The sequence below is a fragment of the Fusarium odoratissimum genome (assembly GCF_000260195.1).
Source record: "Fusarium odoratissimum NRRL 54006 unplaced genomic scaffold supercont1.28, whole genome shotgun sequence".
NCBI lineage: Eukaryota > Fungi > Ascomycota > Sordariomycetes > Hypocreales > Nectriaceae > Fusarium > Fusarium odoratissimum.
The window spans coordinates 281568-305913 of NW_022158712.1; the positions used below are offsets into that span (position 1 = coordinate 281568).

A 24346-nucleotide genomic window follows, 5' to 3' on the forward strand; every position below is an offset into this window, starting at 1 on the left:
TGATACTGTCTTTTGAATTGCGTCGGTTTCCTCTACTGTATCCGTGACTAACGTGGCTCCAACCCGACTATCTAATCCTTCCACTGGTGCCCGTTGGCTCCATTAGCCCGTCCTTCATATTGATACCTCTCCTCAATCTCAAAGTACTTATTGAATCCAACACCCTCACAAACCTCGTCATACGATAGAACAACAGGAGGCTTCCCAACCGTCATAGAACCCTTGATATTCTCCAGTGTCTCCCTTATACTCTTCAGCTTAGCAGCAACAAGAGTCCAAGGATAGCAGACAATGCTATAGCCAAGTTCGGCGAGGTCCTTTGCGGAGAGGTTCTGTGTTTTGCCACCCTCAATGATGTTGGCAACCACTGGGAAGTCGAGGTCCTTACGAAGACGTTCCATGGACTCGCGATCAGGGAGTGCTTCAACAAATACGGCATCAACACCAATCTCGATGGCCTTGCGTGCCCTGGTAAGTGCCTCGTCGTATCCGTGAATCAGACTGTCCGTGCGGGCGAGGATCCAGATGTCCAGGCCTTCGTTTCTAGCGTCGACAGCGGCTTGCCAGCGAGCATAGGCTTCGCTTCGGGACACCACACTTTTTCCAGCAGTGTGGCCACAGCCTGTTCACTTGAGGTTAGCACAATGCTCTTGTTGTGAGGGTGTCTTGACGTACGCTTTGGCCACGATTGGTCCTCGAGCATGATCCCAGCAGCTCCAGCCTGTGCAAATCTGTTCATCGAGTCAGTTGCCACCACATTTCATTCTTCAATCGGATCGCAACATACCCTTGAACCGTTCGGCGAACATTCATCGGACTTCCATAACCAGTATCGCCATCTACCAGAATAGGAACATTTACCTCCCTGGCTACCTCTTGGATCTTGTTGACAACCTCTCCAAAAGCAATATACCCTGTATCAGGCAGTCCAAATGCAGACGCCATAGGGTACCCAGCCAGAAAGACAACAGGAAATCCAGCCTCCTCGCATAAACGAGAACTCAAGGCATCATAGCTGCAGACATTGGCGAGAATCTTGGAGGGATCCCCGTGCGCCTCTTGCACCATGGCTCTGAGCTTGGAAGCTTGCAGGGAGGGTCTTGACCCCCGACAGTTGGTGTATTCAACCGTCACTCCTTTTCCATTGGGCTTGATGGCGGGATACTCGCTTGCCTCGAAGTGGAAAGGGTAGGGTTTGGTGTTGACGATGGACTTGGACATGTTGGCGACTTTACTGGATTGTGAATTGTGAAGTTGAATATGTTTGAATGTTTTTTGTTCTGTTTGCCCAGTCGATTAAACTATCATTCATATTTTATACACGATTTCCCCTCTCCCCTCAACGATGGCTTCTGTCCAGATCGCCGATAATCGGTGCCGACTCGGCAGTCCTGGCCATTACTGTATGTAATTGTAACATGTATTTAGGTCTGGCAGGTCCTCCTCAGCTATCGGGACCACAGGCCTGGGAGCAGTCATTGTTGCGTCGCGGGCTGATAGATCTAGGGCGGCCCGTTTAGCTACCGGACTAGGCCGGATACAAGCGGACCGACACGGATACTACCGGCCCCGAAATGATCATCCCCTCGTCAGCCACTTCCAAATCCCAGACCATCAACAATCATCCTCCCCGGCTCAATTCAGCAATTCGTTGCATCTTCTCCGCTTATCACTTTCACCCTCTCACAGACCGTCCATCCGCAATGGAGAGCCCGGATCATTCCAGCAGTACCCGACAGTTCAAACGCAGCTATGTCGCATGCGTCTCGTGCCGAGCACGCAAATCAAGATGCATCATCAAAGACAACCCTCCCTGCGCTAAATGTGCCAGGGAACATCGTGAGTGTCGGTTTGATCGCCGGCCCAGGGCCCCCAAGCACCGCGATGCCCCGAAATGGACTCGTGGGAATGTTGTGGACGCCGCGCCCGCCACTCAAACCGTTCACGCAGCGAATCCCTCCCCCTCGGAAGATCTTGGCTTTAATTCGTCGCCAAATAATACTAACCATCCACTGTACAATCGGGTGCAGTCGACAATAGTCACTGGGACTAATGATGCACTGGATTTTCTGTCAACCGCTGCAGGACAACATAGCATTGCTGGTTCAGCACCATCCCAAGGCCATCCTTCAGCCAGCCACATTCAGTCCGACGGCCCCAAAGTCGTATCTGGTGGATCTAATGGAGTCGGGTTCACCATCACAGCCCTTTCAGAGCCAGATGATGCTTGTCTAGATATGTGGGACAAGTGTCGCTTCGTCCGTCAGGGCTGGTTTACGGCCCAAGAAGCTGTCACCTACATCGACCTGTGAGTTCACTGCTCTCTGTACGCTCGATTCACGCACTAACCAGAATAGCTTCTTCGAAAAGCTTGCTCCACTATCCCCCGTCGTCCTTGACCAATTCCGCAGCCATGCATCTCATGAACATCTCGTTTACAGGGAAGCCATGCTATGCTGCACCCTGCTTATGATCTCATCCCGATTCTTCACACTGCCGGGTGCAGGCGGTACATCCAGAAGTCACTACGTCCACCAGCGCCTCTGGAGTCACTGTGAAGTCCTTATTCGACGCATCGTGCTAGGCCAGGAGAAAACATCTACCTCCCAAACAAGAACGATCGGTACCATAGAGAGTCTGATTCTGATATCCGATTGGCACCCTCGTGCTCTACATCTCCCTCCTGAAACAGACGGCTGGGATGGTCTACTTGTCACGCCTGGATATGATCGAGTCAATCGCAAGCATATCAACAACGAAGTTCCTCTTATTCGCTGGCGAGAAGATGTCTTTGAACCAGCAAAGAGGGCGAACAGAATGTCATGGATGCTCTTGGGTATGGCCAACAACTTGGCTTATGAACTCGGAATATTCTCAGGTCAGCCAGGAGATGCAAACCAGGCTGCAAGTGGTGAGGTGCTTCGTGGCCGTCGAGCTCAAAAGCTCCTCTACAATTATCTGACCCAGACTGCCACTAGACTTGGCTACCCTTCTGTGTTTCCGGAAGGCATTTCTGTGATTGCATCTCGTCTGTCCATGCAAGAAACAGGTGAACCGATTGACCAGTCCTGGATATCTTATATGGAGCTCAGTCTAGAACTTACCCAACTATCACGTACAGCATCTTCGATGTTCTTTCATTCGGCAACCCACCTTCAAACACAAGTACTCGGAGATCACTACGTAGATCTCCTTGAACACTTTTCTTTGTCTCTCTCAAAATGGCAAGAAAGGTTTGACAACATGAGCCAAGGTATTCCCTCTCTAGCTTCAGACCCGTTCATCAGCTAATGTAGTCACAAGACATCGCCTCGTCTCTGAGAGATACCCTGTCAGTCGAGTTCCATCATCTCAAAGCATGTACAGGCGCCATCTCCATACAAGCTGTAGTATCAAGGGCCTCCTCAGCTGGCTTCACAGCCGCCACCACAAACCCTGACGAAGCATTATCGGCGTTTATAACTCCCAAAGACGCCAAGTTCTTACAAGATGTCATCACTGACACCAAAAAGGTGTTGCATATCGCAACTATGAGTGGTTTTCGGGAGCATCTCCCCTACGCCCCAGCCCGTGTCAAGATTAGCGTCATTAGCTCCTCTGTATTTCTTCTCAAGGCTCTCAGCGTTGGCTCCACGCATACCGACGTAAACGACGCTTTATACACTTTAGATCAATGCACATCGACACTTAAAGACTGCCCTGCGGATGATATGGACTTTGCGTTGAGATATGCAGATCTCATCGAGAAGCATACCGCACAATTTCGAGCTCATCTTACCCAGTCCAGAGGTCTAGGCTCTAGTAATCACAGCGGGCGGGCTTCAATTCCAAGGAATGTGGCTCAAGGAGAGACTGGCATTGATGGTCCAAACTCATTCTTGTCTAGCCTGGATTCTCAACAGCTTGGAGAAGATGGGACAATGATGAACTTTGACATGGGAGATACATGGGTATCTCTTCCATTTGATTCGAGCATAGCTCCTTTCGGCGAAGGATGTGATCAAGTTGCTCTTGGGCTGGATATTGACGCTCTAAACTTCTTGTGGAGTTTGCCCGAGCTGGTTCAGGGCGAGACAGGCTTTGCTTAAACTAGACACAACATTCATTAACATTTGCGCTTGTTTCTAATTAGTAGTGGGCCTTGACTATCTCGTGTGCTTTTCCAGAGCTCAAGGTTCGCTTAGGTACTTCAATAGCCTTGTGACGGCATTCGGTGGTCGCGCATGGCGTGAGGCCTGTCATTCATGAGTGTCCGCCGACGTTCCAGATCATTAGTCCCCGGTTACCATGACGGTCCGGAGGCATCCGCTTCTATCCGGCGTGCGATGGCGGCAAGGCGTGGCTGGCCGAGACGGCCAAATGGAAAAGATTAACCGAAATTGTGATCCGTGAATTCTTTTGCAACGATCCTAACTTAATGAAAAGGCTTATGATATGACAGCTCTGTGGCTCCAGCTGGGCATTTCCTGTTCAAAGATCAGAGAGGTTTCGGAGGTAGGGGTTATCGGATTGGAACATTTGGGACTCTCGTGAAGGCGAATACAGACAGTAGTAGTGACATAATTTACCAAGATGCTTAGCCAGATTGACCAGCAAAACGCCCTCAACAGCCAAGTAGCCACTACAACGCTAAGGCTGAACCTTGTTTTCAGAGCCGCCATCCTCCTTCAATCCCAACCAAAGAATAGTGCGATTTCTAACGCGGGGTAATCTGGGGTAACCAGGGCACTGGTAATCCAAGCAAGACAACTCGTCGCCACAACTCAGGAGTCGGACAAGTATCTATATCAATGGCAGCCCATTCGCATTTCCAACGAGGGTCATCACATCTCAAGTTTAGTCTTCTCAATAATTTCTGTCTATCTCTTTACAACATGTCCAATGCCCAAGACAAGAACCAGTCTGAAGCCCTTGATGTTGAAGAAAAGGGACATTCTGATCACCTTGAGAAGCATGACACTCACATCTTCTCGGCGGTTGATGAAACCGGTACACACAAGAAAATCGATCCAGCTGAAATCAAGCTGGTGAAGAAGCTGGATTGGATTATTCTTCCGATTCTGTGGATCATGTACTGGTTCAATTACCTCGACCGCAATGCTATTACCGTTGCGCGTCTGGATGGCTTGGAGAAGGAGCTTAACCTGACTTCTACGGAGTATCAAACATGTGTTTCCATCCTATTTGTGGGATACATCCTCGGCCAAATTCCTTCCAGTAAGCAAACACCATTTCGCTACCCCTCTCCTTCCGCTAACTGACCTTTCAGACATGCTCATGACTAGAATCCGACCTTCCCTCTACATGTCCGGCGCTATGGCTCTCTGGGCTGTTGTGAGCACTCTCACCGCAATCTGCCATGACTTCAAGGGCCTCGTCCTTACGCGATTCTTCCTCGGCGTCACCGAAGCCCCTTTCTACCCAGGCGCTCTATACGTCCTCTCGATCTTCTATACCAAGAAAGAGATAGCAACTCGTATCTCCATCTTATTCACAGCCAACATCTGCGGAACTGCATTTGCAGGACTTATCGCAATTGGCGTGTTTGAGATGAGCGGCGTTGCAGGTCTAGCCGGATGGAGATGGCTCTTCATTCTCCAGGGCATCATCACTTTTGTTATCTCCCTCGCTTCAGCCTTTATCTTGCCAGATGAGCCCAGCAATACCCGTTGGCTCACAGAAGAAGAGAGGATATTGGCCCACGAGCGAATTGCCGCAGATACTGTTCAGATCCGAACCAACACGACGACTTTTGCTGGACTGATTGATGCCTGTAAGGACCCTCGTCTTTGGGTCCTCGTCTTCATGCAACACTTCCACATGGCCGCCAGCAACTTCAAGAACTTCTTCCCCACTATCGTTGGAACACTTGGCTTTGATCGCAATACGACACTCGCTCTGACCTGTCCCCCATACATCGTGTCAGGTATCGTCTGCATCGCATGGGCCGCAAACTCTGGTAAGCTCCCTGCAACGAAGCTTCTTGAGCGTCATCTAACATCAAACAGGCCGGATGAACGAAAGAACCTGGCACATTACCCTCGCGAAAGTCATGGCTGTGTTCGGCTTCATCTTAGCTTGTACCGTTCACAATACTGGCGCCCGATACTTCGCAATGTGCGTCTTTGCCAGCGGTGTCTACGCCTGTAACAGTGTTATCCTCGGTTGGGTCGCCAGCACATGCGGTCAGACCCGAGAGAAGAAGGCTATATCTCTTGCTCTAGCAAACACGGTTGCCACGCTTGGACCTATCTACACTCCGGTAAGTTCATAAATCCTTGATGTTTAACTGCGACTGACAATCCAGTATCTCTGGCCGAGTTCAGATGAGCCTATGTACCCTGTTGCCATGTCCAGCAGTGCCGCCTTTTCCGCTGCATCGGCTGTCTTGGCCTGGGTTCTAAGATGGATGCTCATCCGTGAGAATCGCAAGATTCGGGCTTCGAACAACGAGGAGAGACTATTTTACGCATATTAAATTTAGCAAATACTTTGTGGTCCTGTATAGGCAACTAAGTAGTCCAGCTAGTTACATTAGTATCCGATATTGGTTTTGCTTATTATATATCATATTATGTTCTTCATCAGTAGTGATTTATCTTGACTGTACTAATACTGAAGCAACTCCAAGCACCCATCGCATACACTCAAGAAGATGTATAGTTAGGCGCCGGCCTGCTGAATGCGGAACCCATGCTGCAAAGTTCTAGGACTAGAGCTCTCTCCACAGTAGTTCCATAGCCTTAAGGCCTATAAATCATGGAATAGTATACAGTCGATTAGCCACCTTACCAGAGCCAAGCAACTCAAGTCCCTTTGCGACATCTGCAAAAGGAATCTCCTCAATTTGCGGCTTCAAGTCCCCCAAAGCTAGCAATGCCAGCACCTCCCGAAACTCTGCAATGCTAGCGCTAGTTGAACCTTTGAGTGACACATTCTTGGTCACTAAGTCTGTGGTTGCAAATTGGACTGTTTGGCTCGCCAAACCAACTAGTACAACCGTGCCTCCAGGCCTGACAGCAGAGATAGCACCTTCAACTGTTTTCTGTGTGCCGGCGAAGTCGACGATGAGGTCGAAAGTCTTTTCTGAGAGGGCGTCTAGGCTTGTTGCACACTCGATGGCCCCAGCACCTCGAGCTTGGTCGAACTTTGTTTCGTTGATATCAACGCCGTATACTTTTGCCCCTTTCAAAGACGCAATGGCCAGGCCGTTTAGACCGAGGCCTCCTAAGCCAATGATAGCGACTGTTGAATGTGGGGTCACACCGCCCTCTGTGACAACTGCGTGGTAGGCTGTGGCAACGGAATCGGTGGCCACGGCAGCTTCGGGGAAACCGACATCCTCCGGGAGCTTTACCAGATTCTTAACGGGAGCCACAGCGAATTCGGCATAACCTCCATCGCACCCGACGCCGAGCGCCTCTTGGAAATTGCGCTCTTGAATAGGATGTCCTACGCAGGCGACGGCTACGCGGTCACCTACTTTGAAGGGAGTGGTCGAAGATGACTCTGCGGTGCCCAGCTCGACAATAACACCAGCAACCTCGTGGCCTAGGATCACGGGTAGCTTGCACATCCAAGCTGCTCCGCCGCCGTGCAGGACATGGGTATCTGAGTGGCAGAGACCTGCGGCTTTGACTTGTAGTAACACCTGGTCTACGCCGGGTTTGGGGACGGGAACATCTCGTAGTTGAAGGCCCTGTTCAACTCCGAGAAACTGGAATGCTTTCATATCGAACTAGCGATGGAGTGGGTATTTAAAGAAGTGGGAGTGCAGAAATTGAACAGCGATTAAAGCTGTCGCTTAGAGTGAGGTGATGGGTTTCGCATAATCCCATATTCCGATTTCTTATAATAATTAACGCTATGATTCGACATGACTCATAATGCATCTATAACTTAATTGAGTCATTGCGCTTAATGGAGCTTTGACCCTACAAAGTGGGCCTATACGCGAGCCCGTAACAAAACCTAGTGGTAGTCAAAGAAGTATCAACAAGATTTATAGCTAATAGCCTATATTTACTAATTCCAGCTCGCTTAGACACAGCGGTGAGATACGATGTGGCATGCGGCTTATCAAGCTTAAGCTAAATCCCCTCAGTAGCGTTATAGAAGTTTAGTGGCAAGCTTGCCAGTTCTGGTTTCTTCCGACGTATTCTTCCGATCCTGTCCCTGGCATGATCTTCCAGTTTTATCTCCCGTCGTATTCTTCCGGGCTAAGCTAAGTTCCCGAGAGCCACCAATGCAGAACAGGATATTGCCACTATAATGTATTAAGTACTTGTAGCAAGTATAAAGAACAGCCTGAAACAATATACAGTCTGTTATTAAATTCAAAAATACACCAGCACGATATCCTACTTTTCAAAAACTCTGTTTAACTCGCATCCTCAACTAACGAGACATCATGAACGCTCAATCTGCTCCAGTCATCGTCATAGGCGGCGGCATTGTTGGTGCCTCAATTACCTGGCATTTGGCCAAGGAAAAGAAGGAAGTCATTCTTATTGCAGAGACAGTCGGCGGCGTCGCGACCCCCAAGTCATTTTGCTGGCTCAACGCGGCTGGTACAACGGAAAAATTCTACTATGATTTCCGACGTCGCTCTATGGCACGCTGGGTTGAAATGGGCAAAGAGCTACCGGATCTCCCGATCCAGTGGGGTGGTGTCTTGGCTTGCGACAGAACTCCTGAAGAGCGCGAAGAATTCTACGAACGTCAGCGTCTCTGGGGCACAAACATTACGCGTCTGGAACAAACTGACCTTGCTGGACTTGAGTCGCAAGTCTATGAGGCCCAATTCTCCTTGGTGAAATGGGGCCTTCATGTTCCTGAAGAGGGAACTATCGAAGCATACGCCGCTGCAGCGAAGCTCATTGCTCACGCCCAATCTCTCGGCACTAAGGTGCTCAAAGAGAGTGTTACTGGATTTCTGAAGAACGACAAAGGGCGAGTCTCAGGCGTAGTAACGGGCTCTGGGCACGTGAGTGGCAGCCACGTCATTCTGGCTGCTGGTCTTGGAAGTGTTCCATTGTTGGCAACAGAGAACATCAAGCTTCCTTTGACTGGTCGCGAGGGTCTCCTTGCTAACACCGCACCGACTAAAAAGCGATACCTGAATACCTTGCTCCGCTTGCCAGGCTTGCATATGCGCCAGGCCCTCGATGGGCGCATTGTTTTCGGCGCGTCCTTCGCTGGCGGACAGCCCGGCGATGACCCGCAAGCAACAGCAGAGGATCTTTTCAACCAGGTACAAAAGACATTCAAGGATGGAAACAAGCTTGAGTTTGGTCATTATACTGTAGGTGTACGACCTGACCCGGAGGATGGCTATCCCATTCTCGGTTCCACGGGCTTGGAAGGGCTTGACCTGGCTGTGATGCACTCTGGCGTGACGAATGCTGCGCTGGTTGGCGAGCTCCTAGCCAAGAAGATTCTCTACGGCATCGAAGATCAAATGCTCAAGGACTATCGTATAGATCGGTTTAAGAGTTATGCAAAACTCTAAGCTCCCAGAACGACATAATTCAATGATCTAGAAAGCTTTGCAGCTACCGTTCATTGACATTACAATATTGTATAGTTTATATAGCCCTCAAATCAGCACACCATTATTCAAGATATCCAGAATTGTAGTTTGTAAGGACAATGTACATAGAAGTGTTCTTTAAGCCAGACGTTGCGAAAATGTTTACTAGCTTCTGGACCACAGATGAATACTTCAACGAGGGTTCCATTTATAATAGCCTTTGTTTTTAACATACAAGACAATTATACATCCTACATAATCATGTTTCCTAAGGCCCTCTTTAACACACCCTTATATATTCTCTCAATGTGAAAACTCAGCGTCCTCAGAACGCATTCAAATATTTGCAATCCCAAATAAGCTGCTTGCAGCCCCACAAACACTAATAACGCCGTCACTGAAATTAAAGATCTTGGCAGCAGAACATGCAATAGGCAAGTCAAACAAGGCGGCCAAGAGTTGTAATGTGTTGGCCGCATGCTTGCTAAGGTAGAATATGATGTCAATACACAAGTCTAGTACAATAGCCTCTCAACTGTGCTGACTGCTATGTATAGGGTACTTACAGATGGAGGATCTTCGCACTATTAGAGGCTTGCTTAGTATCCGGAAGATGCTTTAGGTTGTAGAAGAAATACAATTGAGCGACGAGACCGCAAATGATGGCACCAAGCCACAGCCGTGATGCCTCAACTTGGATTCGCCTCGCAGTTTTCCAAGGATAGACTCCAAGACTATCAAGAACTGTGACATTATCCAAAGTTATATAACCGGCAAGCAGAAGCTGGCGAAGAGACAAAATATGTTGTAAGAAGTGGTCAGCTGTATCAATCGTGATAATATTAACTGCAGCTTGGACGTATTCCGGTGCCTTGCCAACACGGAGAAGTTTACGTGTTGAATTGAGGTGTCTTACGAGCTTTCTCCATTGCTCTAAATTGAGCTGTGATGAACGCTTGTTGTTGAGCAAGAACCGAATTTGTAACCGAGTAAGATATTGTACAAGACGGATGAGTTTGTCCCGACCGGCAAGCGTAGAGCTGATTTTCATCAGATGCATCACCCATAGACGAAAGCCGATTTTGTTCACCATTGTAGCAATCCTGAGCAAATACCCGATGCAGAAGGATTCGATGAATTGTAAGAGAAAGAGAAACAAGTGAACCTTAGCATACATAGAGATAACGTGCCCATAATTAATTATACCAATCAATGGATATGCCGCTATGTCATTAGCCGCAGTGGGATGCTACCGGGCAGATTCCGAGGACTGCCAGGAATACCAAATTGAAGTGGAGTAGACTGTCAATGGGTTCGGCTTTGTAGGATGGCCGCTCGGAAGAATACGAAGAATCAGTAGTTCAACCGACTGCAGCAGCCAACTCTCTTGGCTCCCGCAGACATCAACAAGGTGGTCCGAATGGCCTATGCCGACAGAACCGTTAAATCATGTAATAAACATTGTAGTATCATAATAACACCTGAGACTTTCCTTCCTTATCAATTAATCTGTGTCGTTAAATCGCCAATGAAGCCTGCCAAAAGTCCATCGACCCCTTCCAGAACTCCGGCATTTGCCATATCATTAATCCAGTGACCCCATGTATCTGGCTCTCTAGTTTCAGCCACACTAGGAGGAGGAAAAGATGCCTGCACAGCGCGGCTCTTGTTGAATACCATTGCGATGACACGACTCGCTAGAGCTTCAAACGTATCACGATATGGGGCAGCAGCTTGCCAGCCCTCGGCGATCGCCACCAAAACCATTGTACAATCAGTACATGTCTTGCTGACATCTTCTGGTCGAACTGACTCCCATGCTGCCGGTGACGTGCATAAGCAATGCAAGTAAGTCAATCCTGCTAAGAACAGACAGTGCAGAGTACCCCATGTGTACCTTATAGCCGTGCCTATGTACAGCCGACGATATGTTTGGCAGATGTTTCTCGACGCCTCGATGCAGTCCTCGAAGATCTTCTGGAGTGATTCTTTATACTCTACAAGCTGACCCCTGTAGAGAAGAAGTATTGTGTGGCTGTAATTGGTTTCATACCATGCTTTTTTGGCAAATATAGACAAGTCATCACTTTCATGGGGTCGTGCTTGAGGGGCATTTGTCAACCACGTGTCCAGGTCTACTCATAGCTGTTCGATTCGAGCATGGTACGTATGATCGTCAATGCTTAGGCGTACGGTGTCTGAAAACAGTGATGTATGTATGCGAGCCCAGAGATGACGTAACTTGAATACGTGAATGGCAGTAGACATCGATGTTGTTGGCTGGTTGGAATGGTTTCTTGGAGAGTCCAAGATACCAGTGTCAGTGATAGCAGAGTCATCCACGTCTGACGGGAACTGCAGGTGTTTCATCAGTATGCTGAGGTAATAAAGTATTAATTGGAGATTTAGTACCTCGGCATCGATTTCTTGAGGTGGAATACCCAAAGGCCGCCCCAGCCGTACAGCAACAGTGCAGTCTATACCCTGGGCGACCCAGAAAACTCTCTTGCGCATCTCTTGTTGGAGTAAGTTCGCGGCGGGTGCAAACTGCTTAACTCCGCGATGATACCCTAATTCAATGCACTGTCGTAGTGCCAGACCAGAGATTTTCCTAAACCTGGATTCAACATCGTCCCGCCAGAGTACATGGGTAGTCCTACCATAAAGATGGTCCTTCAAGGGAGCGGAGAGAGTACATAGCGTAGCACAACAGAGCTTGAATGGATTCAATATTATCCTTCGATAGTACATCGGTATATAGTTGAGCAGATATGTAAAGTTGCTATAGAAAACCAAATTAACCACTACTTGACGCCATTGGGGAGGGTAAAGCATAACTTACGCCGGCTAAGGACTGAGTGTTTGGTAAGAGTAGCGCAGCGACAGCATATACCTGGAACGTGAGGGCTCGTCAGTACTGTAATCTAACGGATTACGACGGACAAGAGGCTACGACTTACCATATTGAGAAAGAATAGCGGTGTGAAAGAGAACCCAGTCTCAGTAAAGTCTTGCGACGAATCATAGAGCATTGCCTCCCAAGTTCTAAAAGTCGGTTCATGTAGGAATGGATACTGGGGATGGATATGTTTGAAGTAGGCATCACTCAGCTTAACGGCGACGTCATAGTCTGGTAGCAAGCATGGAGACGGCGAGCTGCGCCTATCGCTGAGGTGAGCCAGGGTAGGCGCAGTGGGGAGGTTGCTACTGAGAGAAAGGTTAATGATGCGGGAGAATGCAAATGAAGATGATGAGCCTAGGTACTGCGGCTCCGTCTGTGTGGTGCGGAAGTCCAGCATGCCCACTCTGGAAGACAAGTCGCTGGTCCCATCTCGACCCTCGGGTGTATAAGGGATCGATGACGTGCTCTCGTCGTTGCTTGCTGCAGCTGACGTGGATTGAGGTGGAGTAGCGTTATCGTGACTCTGGAGGCCGGCGACACGTCCCTCCAGCATCTCAAGATAATTTCGAGGTCGTGATTTTTTGGATTGTGGATCCAGGACCAAGCAAGCTGTTGCCATCAGTTAGCCACTATTCGAGCTCTTGTCCTCTTGGAAAACGCTCACTTATGCTCAGCCGCTCGCAGTTAGCACAGCTCGGGACTCTATCATCGCACTACGGCGTTTCAGCATCATCATACCTGTCACCAATGCAAACCACAGTCGAAATACCTTGAGTTTCTTATCTTTACAGTGGAGGCAAGCCTGGTGTGCTCTGCTACCAGGGACACGGCGTCGCCTGAAAGCCCCAGGCCGCCGGTTTCTGTTTGCGATCTGTTGCATTTCAACCCAGGCTGGACATTCTTTGGTTGAATGTGTTTAGTCTAACATTTGGGGAAGGGAGGTAACCAAGGTTGAGGCTGAGTGTAAATCCGGTAGTTTCCGGACGAAGTCTACATTTCGAGCTATTTTAACCGCTTCCGATTGGCGCTCGTATTCTTCCGGGCATTCCTCGGTAGCGTAGGGTAATCTAGCCGTTGACGGACCCTTTCCAATCAGACTATCATACAAACCCACACAGACTTATTGCTTGACATGGCTAAGATAACGGTACAGAGTATCAGGCTATAATAGAAGTTCATGTTCCCCCGCATGTTCATCCCGTTTCCTTCAAGCACCTTATCAGCATTGCATTCATACGTCACAAGACATGACTATCACAAAGATCTTCACCGAGTCAGTTCTCGCAAAGTATGCTCGAACCATAAAAGCAACTCCGCGGGACCTAATCGTCAATCGAACACTGCTCTTCTCATGTGCAGTCTATGCCCTGGCTGGTCTTCCAACAAGTAAGTTTCACCGTCATATAATGTTTCTTCTAGGGTTATGAGGCTGACGATATCAAGCCTGGGACCAGGGATCTTCTTCTGTCGTTCCATCGCTGCCAGGCTTCCAGAAGCAATTTAACATCGAATCAGGGGCCAAGGCCGATGATATTCAAGACTTCATCTCGATTATTTACATTGGATATGCCGTTGGTGCTGCATTATCCTTCTTTATCAATGATCGCATTGGCCGTCGCTGGTCGTTTCGTTTGTACTCAGCTATTTGGATCATCGGTCAACTCATCGCGACTCTTTCACCCGGCTGGCCTGCCTTGTATACGGCACGAATTATATCTGGCATTGGAATCGGCTCCCTCAGCGTCACTGGACCAATGTCAATCGTCGAACTCGCACCGAGCGAGATCCGGGGCCTGCTTACAGCTTGGTATACAGTTGTAATGGGGACCGCCTTGTTCACCTCGATCTTTTGCGTATATGGAATATTCTTAGATATGTCCTCCAGCAAGCTGCAATACCAGATAGTCTGGTTCTCGCCGGCTATTTTTATGGCTTTGGCTATTGTTGCTAGCTTCTTTGTTAGTGAATCTCCCCGGTGGCTCATGATGGTTGGTAAGCGAGAAGAAGCTGCCGCCGTACTGGTGGACCTACGACGTCTGCCAGCAGACCACCCTCGACTACAGAAGGAAATTAAGGACATCGAGGACTCAGTCACTGGAATCGGATCCAGCTTCGCGGGAATAGTTAAGGAGACGTTCACCGTCCCCTCTAACCTACGCCGCCTCCAACAAGCTCTGCTTTCCTATGCGCTGGCTCAACTCTCAGGTGCTAATTCAGTCACATCGTATTTTATCCCTATTATGAGCATCATGGGCATAGGAGGAGGTACATCCCAGAGTATGTTCTTGAGCGGCATGTACGGCTTCTCCAAGTTCATCTTTAGTCTTATCGCATCTTTCTTCTTTATTGATGCCCTTGGAAGACGCCGATCTCTATTCATCGGTATAACACTTCAACTTATCTCACACGTCTACATCGGAGTCTTTATTAAGTATCATCAAGAAGGTCATATATCCTCCTCTGCATCTCAAGCCGCTATCGCCGCTGTTTTCTTCCACGCTTTTGGGTATGCTGTTGGTAGGTCTCCTTAATTAAAACCGTAGGATAACAGTGACTAACCGCGTGTTGTAGGTCTTTTTGTTCTTCCTTATATCTTTGGAGGAGAGCTCTGGCCTAACCGTCTTCGCTCTTTCGGTGGAGCTATTAGCCAAACCTTCCACTGGCTCTTCATTTACGCCGTCAAATATAGTATTCCCTCGCTTCTCAAGACAACAAATAACTGGGGAGCATTTCTCTTCTTTGCTGGTTGGTGCTTTCTTGCGTTGATATATGTTTTCTTTATGGTTCCAGAGATCTCGGGCCTCAGCGTTGAGGAAATTGATTATCTATTCAAGGGTTCTTGGTTTAATGCTTATAAACGCGCTCGACGACATCCTGTCATTGACAGCGTTGAGGCTGGAAAAAATAAGTCCGTTATGGAACCGGATAGTAAGAACCTAGTGCCTTAGCTGAGTCTGGTTAAGGGCAATGAGCTTGATGAGTCTATGAGGACATCCAAATAGGCTAACTAGTTATGCCAATATCTGCAATAGATTTTACGCATTAAATGAATTGCACTATGCTACCTGTTTATAGCGATGTGTCTTAAGTGTATTGTTCTTTCACGAACAGCTAAGTGCCAATCTCAAACACTTATGAAGATTTCTAGTTAGGCATAAGCCTGCAGGGGACATTAACCGTTATAAGCATTCTTTGCAATTAGCGGGGCGGAGGGCGAGCCGTGTTTTATCCGAGCTCTTTGGGGTTTAAGCTTCTTGTCATTTTATTTCATATCCAATAGGTCATCATGCTAAAGAAAGGCTGCTACTATTCCGAAATGAATCTGCCTATGGTATTAAACCAGTCCCGTTAAATTATTCTATCCCAAAAGTCCTCTTAAATACAATTGACGCGCGTTATCGCAGGACGCAATGGCGAGGGAGGATCAGTTGTAAGAAGCCTTGTAGTAGAGTCGAAGGATGCAGTTATTATCTTTGGTTTTGGTATGGGTGCTTAATAATTCAGCTCCTTAAAAACAATTATTGACACGCGTATAGCCTTAGTAAGATGGTCTTTTGGTTTCTATATTTAAGTTCACGCGTACAGGAGCAATTCCGCAGCTAAGTTCTCAAACTCCGCAGCCATGGGCTCAAAATCCGCACCTAACGCGGCCAAGCCTATAAAGATCGACCCTGTGCATCAAGCTGAACCCTAGCAGCATTGCTGTTAAAGTATACCACCTGTGGCTATATATGTTGCTCATGTCACGATTCATGTTCATCCATCATCTTCCATTGTCTCAGTCTCATATTTCCTGCTTACAAAATGGCTCATCTGCAGAGCCCCTCAGTCCTCATCGTCGGCGCCGGCTCAGTGGGGCTCGTCACGGGCTACTATTTAAGCCTTGCCGGCGCCCAGGTCACGTACCTTGTTCGCCCAAAGCGCGCCGAGGTGCTCAAACGGACTCAGTTCCTATACTCGTTTGACAAGAATCATCTCCACGAATTCAAGAGCTACTCTTATTTGACAAGCCCATCCACGATACTCTCCTCAACCTACGATTACATACTTGTTACACTGGATGGAAAGTCCGTGCAAAGCGAAGAGGGTGAAACCCTTGTCAAGATAATTGGCCAGGCAGCCCGTGATAAAACTACTAAAGTCATTATTGGTAGCGTTTTCTTAGGCGCCAGAGATTGGTTTCTAGAGAAATCTGGTCTACCAGGTGATCAGGTTACCAGCGGTGGCCTAGGCTTCCCAGCATACTCTGGCAAGACCACGAACCTCCCTGTCCATCCCCCGGCTGATGTTGATTTGGTAAAGAAATCCGATGTGGCATATATGGATAACATCGGTAATGGTTTTATCCTGGATGATTACGTTCCCTCGATTTCGAGCAGCTTTTCTGAGCTTTATAATGCTTGCGGAGTCTCCAATTGCGTTGTATGGTCACCGGCACAGTCTGCTCTTACCATATTTCCCCTATTTGCCGTTTTCATCGGGCTAGAACTTCTGGGTTGGCCCAAGACTGAAGACATCGATACTGAATCAGAAGTGTGGAAGTTGACGACAGCGGCAGCAAAGGAGATCCAGACACTTGATATATGTGGAGAGGCAGGGACTCAGGCGGCCCTCGCTACGACGGAGAGTACGTTTGTCCAGATGTCTGCATATCTCGACGAGAAGCTTCGCCCTTTAGATTACCACGCTTTCAACCGATATCATCATGGAGGAAAGGTTATAGAGCAGGATCGTATGCACATTGAGCGCTGTATCTCGCAGGGAGTTACTGAAGGCAAGCCAATGTCTGCACTTAAGACTCTCCTACAACGTATCAACCACTGAGATTGAATTCAAATTAGTGTAGCGGTGAAGGAGATAGGTTCTTGGTCGGTCTGATGTTTTCTCGCTTGGGCAGTTATTTTTCTGTATGTCTTGGTTGATAATCTTGACTTGAAGTAGACGTGCTGGTAGTATATAGACTTGGGTTTTGTTTATTAAGTAACTGGCTGGAGGCATCTCCATCGTTCTTCGTATGGCCAGGAAAGGAACTTTTCATTATCCGAATATAAACGCAGTTCCACCAGGAAGGGGTTCACGGTGCGTAATATAGGTATCGAGGAGCGACGAGGGCAAAGGAGATGACTCTGGCATTCGCAGGAGGTCTAGAAGTGAGGGTGAGAAGTTGACATGACGATGATAATGAGGAGTTATCTATTAGGAAACATGGCGGAGGAATAATGGTTCATATCTGCAAATTTTACTTCAGCTAAATAATAAGGCTCGCTGCCATGTTTCCCTTCCCCTTTGAACCTGGCATAATCTGATGAACTATAAGCGCTACTATGTAAAATATCCTCGCAAAGCACTTAAGCGCCTCCGTCTTACAGGAATATATAGGGCTACATAGATAAAACACCAGAGCCTAATTAGAGTCCTCCATTAGAGCTGCTGTCCTTGTTTTCTTGTGGCATAGAAAACACTGGAGATAACAGAGGGTAATGCAAATGCCAACTAGGAAGAGAGCCTCAGTGTACGCAACAAAATGCCATAGGCCGGTCACAGAAGGGATATTTCCGTTGGCGAATCAAGACCCCAGTTAACTTGACTTGCATTCGTGGTAAGGCTTCCTGGGGGAAATGATAAAAAGTTACCCCTAGATGGGTTAATCGCCAGCGAAATTTGGTGTCAGCCAGGATCGTTTATTTTTCTGTCCAAGGGGCTTCCTCCCTACACGCTGAGTGGTAGTCAGGGATCGACATAATCTTCAGTATATGGCCACTAACTCCAGGCGCCTAGAGATAGTCGCCCGTTGTATAAGAGCATTCTGGTCATATCCCCGAATCGAGTTGGTTATCTGACAAGGAACAGGCACTGTGAAACGGACCGAATATCGAAGCAACAAGGCATGCTGATTGGCCGGTGAAGTTTTATTTTATAGTAAGGGTAAAACTGATTGCTTCTTTATATTAATTATAAGTTCTTGGCTATAGTTGCCTGTTTTACTATATATAGTACCACGGGTTCCTATATAGCTGTTGAAAACAATATTACACCTTATTCTACACTTATGGCTTCAACCGTCGGACAAGAATATGCATAACAATGTAAACGCAAACACCAAAGCCCAACATACCAGAAATAACACCAAAGCCCATAAGATACTTTGGAGCATCATCAGAGGGGAACAAGTACGCGCCGTAGATTTGCGCAAGGTTACCTAGAGCGTTCATAAGCGCTAGCGCGACAGCTCGAACCTCGGCATCCATAGACCCGAAGGTTGAGGCCGCAAAGCTCAGGGATATGGCATTGGATGCCCAGAGTCCTGCAGCCATAAGAACAAGTAGCGCATACCGGGCGGTGAAATTGTAGACGACACAAACTGCAATGGATGTTATCATTGAGAAGCTGAGCCATCCGGCGATGATGAGACCGCGATAATTTGAGATCCTGTCAGCGAAGTAGCCGCTAACGGCGGTGCACACGAATGCAACGGCGTAGATGGGAACCTAGTTCAAGGCTGGTTAGCTTATCTGTAACCTTGCCTCGGCCCTTCAATATCCTCTTACCGTCATGTACTGCGCTTGAACAGTGCTGCTGTAGCCAAGGCCGTGGACTAGGGTCGGGTAAAAGTAGGAAAGGGTCGAGGATCCGACAATGACCTGGATAGAGTCAGCAGGTGTCAATGGCCAAGGCATTGTAACTGGAAGAGTGTACCATGTAGCCAAAGATGAAACCCCATGTCCGCCAGTCTCGCAACGCGAGGATAAGCGACTGCATCTTGCCGACCTTTTCTCCCTGGCCCCTTACGGTAACACTATCCTCCTGAAGTCTGGCAATGGCGATAGCTCGCTCACGGTCTGTAAGGTGCCTGGTATTGGCCGGAAAGTCAAGAAGCAGAAACGCGGCAATGATAGCCCAACCAATGGTGGCCACCCCCTCGACGATGAAAAGCCAGCGCCACCCCCGAATCCCATGGGCGCCCTCGAGGCCACCGGTAATAGCGCCTGCGAGAAGACCACCAAAGGCCCCGGACAGGATGGCAGCGGACATGAAGACGGCAAATCGCTTTGACTGCTCGGTTCGCTTATACCAGGACGAAAAGATGAGGAGGATGCCGGGGGCGAAGCCTGATTCCATGACGCCGACAAAGACTCGGAGGATGATGAGATGATGGTAGCTCTGGACGACAGACATGATGCATGTGAGAACGCCCCAGACAATCATGATGGCAGGAAGGTATAGCGACGGGCGAGTTCGAACCAGGATCATGTTGGACGGCGGTTCAAAGATGACATAACCAACTGAGGTTGTTAGCTGATTGGCCTTGGAGTGATGAGTGTGAGAGAACTCGGTTACCGAAGAAGACGACAAGAATAATGCTGTACTGGGACGAGGTGAGTTCAAGATCATCTGCCATGCCGGCGATCTTTGCGTTTCCGATGCTGCAACATCCTTAGAGCCACTCGTATCGCTAAATGGGGCTGACTCACTTAGTTCGGTCCATGTAAGAGAGCAAGTACATGAGCCAAATATTCGGCAAGAGAAACAGGTCGATCTTACGGACGAGCTTCTTTTCCTCTTCCGCGGTCCAGCTGATGGTTTGGGTTATTTCGACATGCTCGGCGACTCGACCGGGGCTATCCAGAAAGTCTTTCTGGTCGACAGCCTCGGTACTAGTTTTGTATGCCGCCATGTTACCGGATTTGAACTGTTGTGGGAACCAAGATGGCGCAATCAAATGCTTTTCTATCAAGTTGTTGTCGAGTAGATGAGTGATTGATTTCATTGGATCACGATGAGAGTCGTCGTGGCATCTAGCAGACTTATAGAACACTCCACAGAACAAAAATTGTTTTTGACCTCAACAACGGACATGGCCGTTGAGAGGGGCCATCAACTGTGCGGGGACGGGTGACTAATTCCCCATGGGGTATGGAGTAGTCTAATCTCACTAACGGAAGTGATGGAGATCAGGGATGCATGGCGTCGAGGCGAACGCGGCCTCGAAGCGAGCATGGATGGCCTCGTTACGAGGGTCACGCATGCCAAGCCCACGCAATGATTGTAACCTTAGCTCGTCTCGGTGGCCTCGCGTTTTGAGTGTTTTGAGCCTATCTCCATCGGGACGCTTGGCCAATTCATCGTTCCTGTGGCAAGGTTGCCATTCTATTCTGGGCATAAGAACAAGACGCGTAGCATTCTGTCTACTTGACCGAGTTCTATCAAGCATCAGAGACCATCCTACTACTCGTAAAATACAGACTACTTCCCCCTAGTTGAAGCCAATTTTACGAGTCTTGAACAAACTACCTACACATAAACACAATCTTTACAATGTCTCCCAGCGCGCTCGATACCCCTACCGCCGTCCCTGCCAACGGCGACACCGCTGCAGCACCAGCATCAATACCAGACGCAGCTGCCGAGACCTCACCGACATTTCTGAGCACCCAGCCAGGCCCTGACCACCACTGGAGAGTCACATTGAAGGATAAGGTCATCGCCATCACCGGCGCCAACAGGGGCATTGGTCTAGGCATCGCAGAGGTCTGTCTAGCCAACGACGCTGCCGCCGTCTTTAGCCTGGACCTTTTCGAGCCCGGCGACGAGTTTCTCGCCTTGCAGGCCGCGAACCCGAAGCGACTCGGTTATATCCACTGCGATGTCACCTCTGAGGAGAGCATTACATCAGCTATTGATGCTATCATCTCCAAGCGGGGCGCCATCCACGGCCTCGTCGCCAACGCCGGCATGACGAAGCATCAGCCGGCGCTCGACTTTGACCGCGCCCAGCTAGACAAGCTGTTTAGCCTTAATGTGTTTGGTGCATACTTCTGCGCTACGACTGTCGCACGGCGATTCATCGAATTGGGCATCAAGGGCTCCATCGTCTTCACTGCGTCCATGACCTCGTACCGTCCCAACCGTGCAGCACCCTCGGCCCCCTACGGAGCCACCAAGGGTGCTGTGCGGAATATGGCACATACGCTGGCCATGGAGTGGGCTAAGCACGGTATCCGTGTTAACTCTATCTCACCCGGCTTCGTTAAGACGGCTATGACATACTTTGTAGACCAGGCGCCTGATTGGGATCTCAAAATGCAGTATTATGGCGGTATGCCGAGGCTGGCTGATCCGAAAGAGCTCGGGGGTGCATATGTATACTTACTCTCTGATGGGGCTTCATATACGACCGGCATTGATATCCCGGTTGCTGGCATTGTCGGGGCTTGGTAAAAGGTTACAAGCACGTTTTGGTGATGTATCTATTTCTATGCACGGTAACAATAGAAGCGTGAGATGAACGCATTTTCCCCAGTTTAACCAGATTCGTCGTCTACTCTGTTTGAACGTGAAGGGCTTGGTCGATCGGCGATGACCAAGTCATTGGATTAGCTGAAAGTCAAGATACATCCAATCTGGACAAGAAAAGCTTCAAGTCAGCTTTGCAGTAGTCGCGAAGTAGCATCTTATTCTTGCCATACGCGCTTAAGATCTGCTACGAGCCCCGTAGCGGGAAACTTGCTAATCTCCAACATCCTGTCCAAAGTATCAAGGAGTTCCGCCTGCTTCTCTGGCATCTGAACGCACTGGCCGACTGGGCTGGTTAGTCAACGATTCATCAAAGGAAGTTGCCGCTTACCAGCAAATATGGCCTGGACATTGAGAAAGGCCATTGCAGGCTCGCCCCTTTGGCAGGCGTTTGCAATGCTGCAAACCATGTGGAGGCTTTCGTTGAGGCCTTTTTGACGCTGACGGTACGCGTTGAGGCCACCGGTTGAGGGCTGGTTCAGCAGTACGATGGCCTTGGAAAAGTGATACATCTGCATGGCGCCGGCGTGGTTCGGCGGGTGGAACCATACGGATCGGAACCTTGTCTGAGACTTGGAGGTTGAGGGTGCCCGGCTCATGGTGTCGTGTTCCGCTGTCACCATGACTGGCTTATACGAGCAAGGAAGGATACGATACCAATTTTCGAGGGCTTGAAGAAGTCTGTTACCATGCTCAATCTTCTGTTGTATATCTTGACTAGGTGAGGTCTTGTCCAGAGCGGCAAACTCGACGCACTTGGCACATATGTAGACCATCCTCGTGGCGAGCTCGTCAGAATCGAGATCCTCGAGTCTCTTCTTGGGGCGCCAGATAGTAAGAGTCGGCCTCCCTGCCCGGAACGCTGCCCAGATATCCTGTCTAAGCCACGCCCACCACACAGCTCGCCTCAATCCGTCGATGGACTCGCCATCGTTGTCTTGGGAACGTTGTATCCAGAAAGCACCTCGTAGGTGGCGTTCCCAGTTGCCGCTCGTCGAGGTGCCGCCAGCGTCAAACATTTCATATGTGCTGATCATTATGGCCGTGGCTAGAATCTCGTGGGATTCTGCATACGAAGGATAGAGTAGAGTCTGCGAAAGATACTGGAGGGTCTCGTAGTAGTACTGGGTGGCCATGTGCGCAGGTATTTGACTGTGTTCCGGGGATTGGCCACCGCCTGTTGTTGTCTCCGGCGACGATGAGTTGCTCTCGCTCGAGTTTCCGCCATGGCTCTGTGGCTGCCTGACTTTGACGCCAAGAGACATGTGTTTGGCTGCGACTGCAAGTATCGCCTTCAATAGTCCCGAATTGCGCAGCGCGAGGTGAGGTACGACATTGGTAAAATGACGCTCTTGATCAAACAGATCGAGAATCGGTCCAACAATGTCAGTGTAGTAACGAAAGAAGCCAAGGTCGGCTGGCGAGAGCTCGATGCTCTCAGTGGTGTTCCATGGTTTGTTGGCCGATTCGTGATCCACTAAGGGCACTCCAAGACCATTACCGCGACGGTCTTGTGCGTGGGAGTCGGTATCGGTAGATCTCGGGGCGGGTGACTGCCGTCGAGAGAGCGTGCTCTCATCAAAGTTCCATCGTGGTTCGCCATTCGAGGCATCGTTTAATCGTTGGATCTGGGAGATGGCATCCTGCGCTAACAGGTCGTACCATTCGAATGGCGAGATGTTGAGCAGCGAAACTTGGCTCCTGGCTAACGGAGACGCAGCGAAATCAAAGTCTACGTTGGGCAAACATCCATCATTACTCGTCTCTGACTGGTCATCCTGGGATATATTGATGGAGTCATGGAGCTGGAATGTAACGGAAGGTTCAACAAGGACTTGGAAGTTATCCTGGTAGCTGGCCGTTCCCTCGATGCTGGGTTGATTATTCTCAGCATCGCCCGTCTCTTGAGCAACGCTTAGGCCGCCGGTACTGCTGTTCCCGCTGCAAGATGCCTCAGGGTCTGCATCCTGGCGCAACTTCACTGCTTCGGAGATGTCCTGATCTGCTTGTACTAGGACACTCAGTTGCTGAGCATAACGGCAGTCTCGATCAGACTTGGAACACTGGACACATCTGGGCTTGCCTTCGTCACACTTGACGCGTCTTCTTCTACAGGTGAGGCTGTAGGGTAGTGTCAGCGGTTTCAAGGCCAGCCTTAGCCAGTCGAGTGGGAGTAAGTAAGTAAATACCTACCAGCCCGTCGAGGTTCTCAAACCGCGAGCCCGAGACGGTCGATTGCGGCGAAATCGTCTGGGGGCGTTGTTGGTGTCCATTGATGAAGGATGGATTATGGCAAACTGTCTGGGTCTCGTCTCGAGGGTATCAGCTCCATTTATTTACACGGCTTTAAAACGAGCTAGGTATAGCGTTGAATTTCCCCCGCATTTCTCCACTAAACCAATCTTACTAGATGGGAACAGTATTTAGCATGGGATGATGATAAAGAAATTAACAATCGAGGCCCTGGTCTAACCTCTAACCCGAGTTTCACTGCTTTGTGAATACAGTTATGATTAAATCTTGCCTGGCTAAGAGCCTCTCCCTCTTACACATTTAATCATAACCCAATTCCTTGTCACTCCCTTACACCATCACCGTTTAGCCCAATCGGGCAAGGA

At 49.0% G+C, this 24346-nt stretch overlaps 12 protein-coding genes across 12 annotated transcripts; 6 read left to right on the plus strand and 6 right to left on the minus strand.

The window, feature by feature from the left end:
• Positions 1–71: 71 nt before the first annotated feature.
• Positions 72–1221, minus strand: FOIG_12735 (methylisocitrate lyase; the record flags this gene model as incomplete). Its single annotated transcript, XM_031213672.1, has 3 exons — positions 72–622; positions 676–731; positions 788–1221. 3 exons carry the CDS (start codon positions 1219–1221, stop codon positions 72–74), a joined length of 1041 nt encoding a protein of 346 aa, XP_031056630.1.
• A 430-nt stretch (positions 1222–1651) lies between these two features.
• FOIG_12736 (uncharacterized protein) lies at positions 1652–4141 on the plus strand. The gene is made up of 3 exons (XM_031213673.1): positions 1652–2308; positions 2358–3253; positions 3304–4141. Exons 1-3 carry the CDS (start codon positions 1704–1706, stop codon positions 4086–4088), a joined length of 2286 nt encoding a protein of 761 aa, XP_031056631.1. The 5' UTR covers positions 1652–1703; the 3' UTR covers positions 4089–4141.
• A 733-nt stretch (positions 4142–4874) lies between these two features.
• On the plus strand, positions 4875–6478 carry FOIG_12737 (uncharacterized protein; the record flags this gene model as incomplete). The annotated part of the gene is made up of 4 exons (XM_031213674.1): positions 4875–5217; positions 5270–5959; positions 6009–6262; positions 6308–6478. The coding sequence occupies 4 exons, from the start codon at positions 4875–4877 to the stop codon at positions 6476–6478; spliced, it is 1458 nt and encodes a 485-aa protein (XP_031056632.1).
• A 212-nt stretch (positions 6479–6690) lies between these two features.
• On the minus strand, positions 6691–7763 carry FOIG_12738 (uncharacterized protein). The gene has a single exon (XM_031213675.1). It carries the CDS (start codon positions 7730–7732, stop codon positions 6758–6760), a length of 975 nt encoding a protein of 324 aa, XP_031056633.1. The 5' UTR covers positions 7733–7763; the 3' UTR covers positions 6691–6757.
• Positions 7764–8410: 647 nt separating this feature from the next.
• FOIG_12739 (uncharacterized protein) lies at positions 8411–9511 on the plus strand (the record flags this gene model as incomplete). The annotated part of the gene is made up of 1 exon (XM_031213676.1): positions 8411–9511. The coding sequence occupies one exon, from the start codon at positions 8411–8413 to the stop codon at positions 9509–9511; it is 1101 nt and encodes a 366-aa protein (XP_031056634.1).
• A 1521-nt stretch (positions 9512–11032) lies between these two features.
• Positions 11033–11299, minus strand: FOIG_12740 (uncharacterized protein; the record flags this gene model as incomplete). The annotated part of the gene is made up of 1 exon (XM_031213677.1): positions 11033–11299. One exon carries the CDS (start codon positions 11297–11299, stop codon positions 11033–11035), a length of 267 nt encoding a protein of 88 aa, XP_031056635.1.
• Positions 11300–11671: 372 nt separating this feature from the next.
• FOIG_12741 (uncharacterized protein) lies at positions 11672–13314 on the minus strand (the record flags this gene model as incomplete). The annotated part of the gene is made up of 7 exons (XM_031213678.1): positions 11672–11887; positions 11945–12143; positions 12193–12314; positions 12375–12425; positions 12493–13043; positions 13099–13147; positions 13204–13314. The coding sequence occupies 7 exons, from the start codon at positions 13312–13314 to the stop codon at positions 11672–11674; spliced, it is 1299 nt and encodes a 432-aa protein (XP_031056636.1).
• A 367-nt stretch (positions 13315–13681) lies between these two features.
• On the plus strand, positions 13682–15382 carry FOIG_12742 (uncharacterized protein; the record flags this gene model as incomplete). The annotated part of the gene is made up of 3 exons (XM_031213679.1): positions 13682–13820; positions 13878–14951; positions 15006–15382. 3 exons carry the CDS (start codon positions 13682–13684, stop codon positions 15380–15382), a joined length of 1590 nt encoding a protein of 529 aa, XP_031056637.1.
• An 856-nt stretch (positions 15383–16238) lies between these two features.
• On the plus strand, positions 16239–17258 carry FOIG_12743 (uncharacterized protein; the record flags this gene model as incomplete). The annotated part of the gene is made up of 1 exon (XM_031213680.1): positions 16239–17258. One exon carries the CDS (start codon positions 16239–16241, stop codon positions 17256–17258), a length of 1020 nt encoding a protein of 339 aa, XP_031056638.1.
• Positions 17259–18481: 1223 nt separating this feature from the next.
• Positions 18482–20109, minus strand: FOIG_12744 (uncharacterized protein; the record flags this gene model as incomplete). The annotated part of the gene is made up of 5 exons (XM_031213681.1): positions 18482–18922; positions 18983–19075; positions 19131–19717; positions 19773–19858; positions 19907–20109. 5 exons carry the CDS (start codon positions 20107–20109, stop codon positions 18482–18484), a joined length of 1410 nt encoding a protein of 469 aa, XP_031056639.1.
• Positions 20110–20548: 439 nt separating this feature from the next.
• On the plus strand, positions 20549–21653 carry FOIG_12745 (uncharacterized protein; the record flags this gene model as incomplete). Its single annotated transcript, XM_031213682.1, has 1 exon — positions 20549–21653. Exon 1 carries the CDS (start codon positions 20751–20753, stop codon positions 21651–21653), a length of 903 nt encoding a protein of 300 aa, XP_031056640.1. The 5' UTR covers positions 20549–20750.
• On the minus strand, positions 21647–24017 carry FOIG_12746 (uncharacterized protein). The gene is made up of 2 exons (XM_031213683.1): positions 22060–24017; positions 21647–22014 (listed from the first exon to the last, which is right to left on the minus strand). The coding sequence occupies exons 1-2, from the start codon at positions 22991–22993 to the stop codon at positions 21887–21889; spliced, it is 1062 nt and encodes a 353-aa protein (XP_031056641.1). The 5' UTR covers positions 22994–24017; the 3' UTR covers positions 21647–21886.
• Between the last annotated feature and the right edge of the window lie 329 nt (positions 24018–24346).

Coding starts and splice junctions, on each gene's coding strand:
- FOIG_12736 (XM_031213673.1), top strand. CDS start 1,704: ATGGAGAGCCCGGATCATTCCAGCAGTACCCGACAGTTCAAACGCAGC. Junction 2,309..2,357: donor GCTGTCACCTACATCGACCT/GTGAGTTCACTG, acceptor TAACCAGAATAG/CTTCTTCGAAAAGCTTGCTC. Junction 3,254..3,303: donor GTTTGACAACATGAGCCAAG/GTATTCCCTCTC, acceptor TGTAGTCACAAG/ACATCGCCTCGTCTCTGAGA.
- FOIG_12738 (XM_031213675.1), bottom strand. CDS start 7,732: ATGAAAGCATTCCAGTTTCTCGGAGTTGAACAGGGCCTTCAACTACGA.
- FOIG_12746 (XM_031213683.1), bottom strand. CDS start 22,993: ATGTCTCTTGGCGTCAAAGTCAGGCAGCCACAGAGCCATGGCGGAAAC. Junction 22,015..22,059: donor TGTCCAGGCCATATTTGCTG/GTAAGCGGCAAC, acceptor TAACCAGCCCAG/TCGGCCAGTGCGTTCAGATG.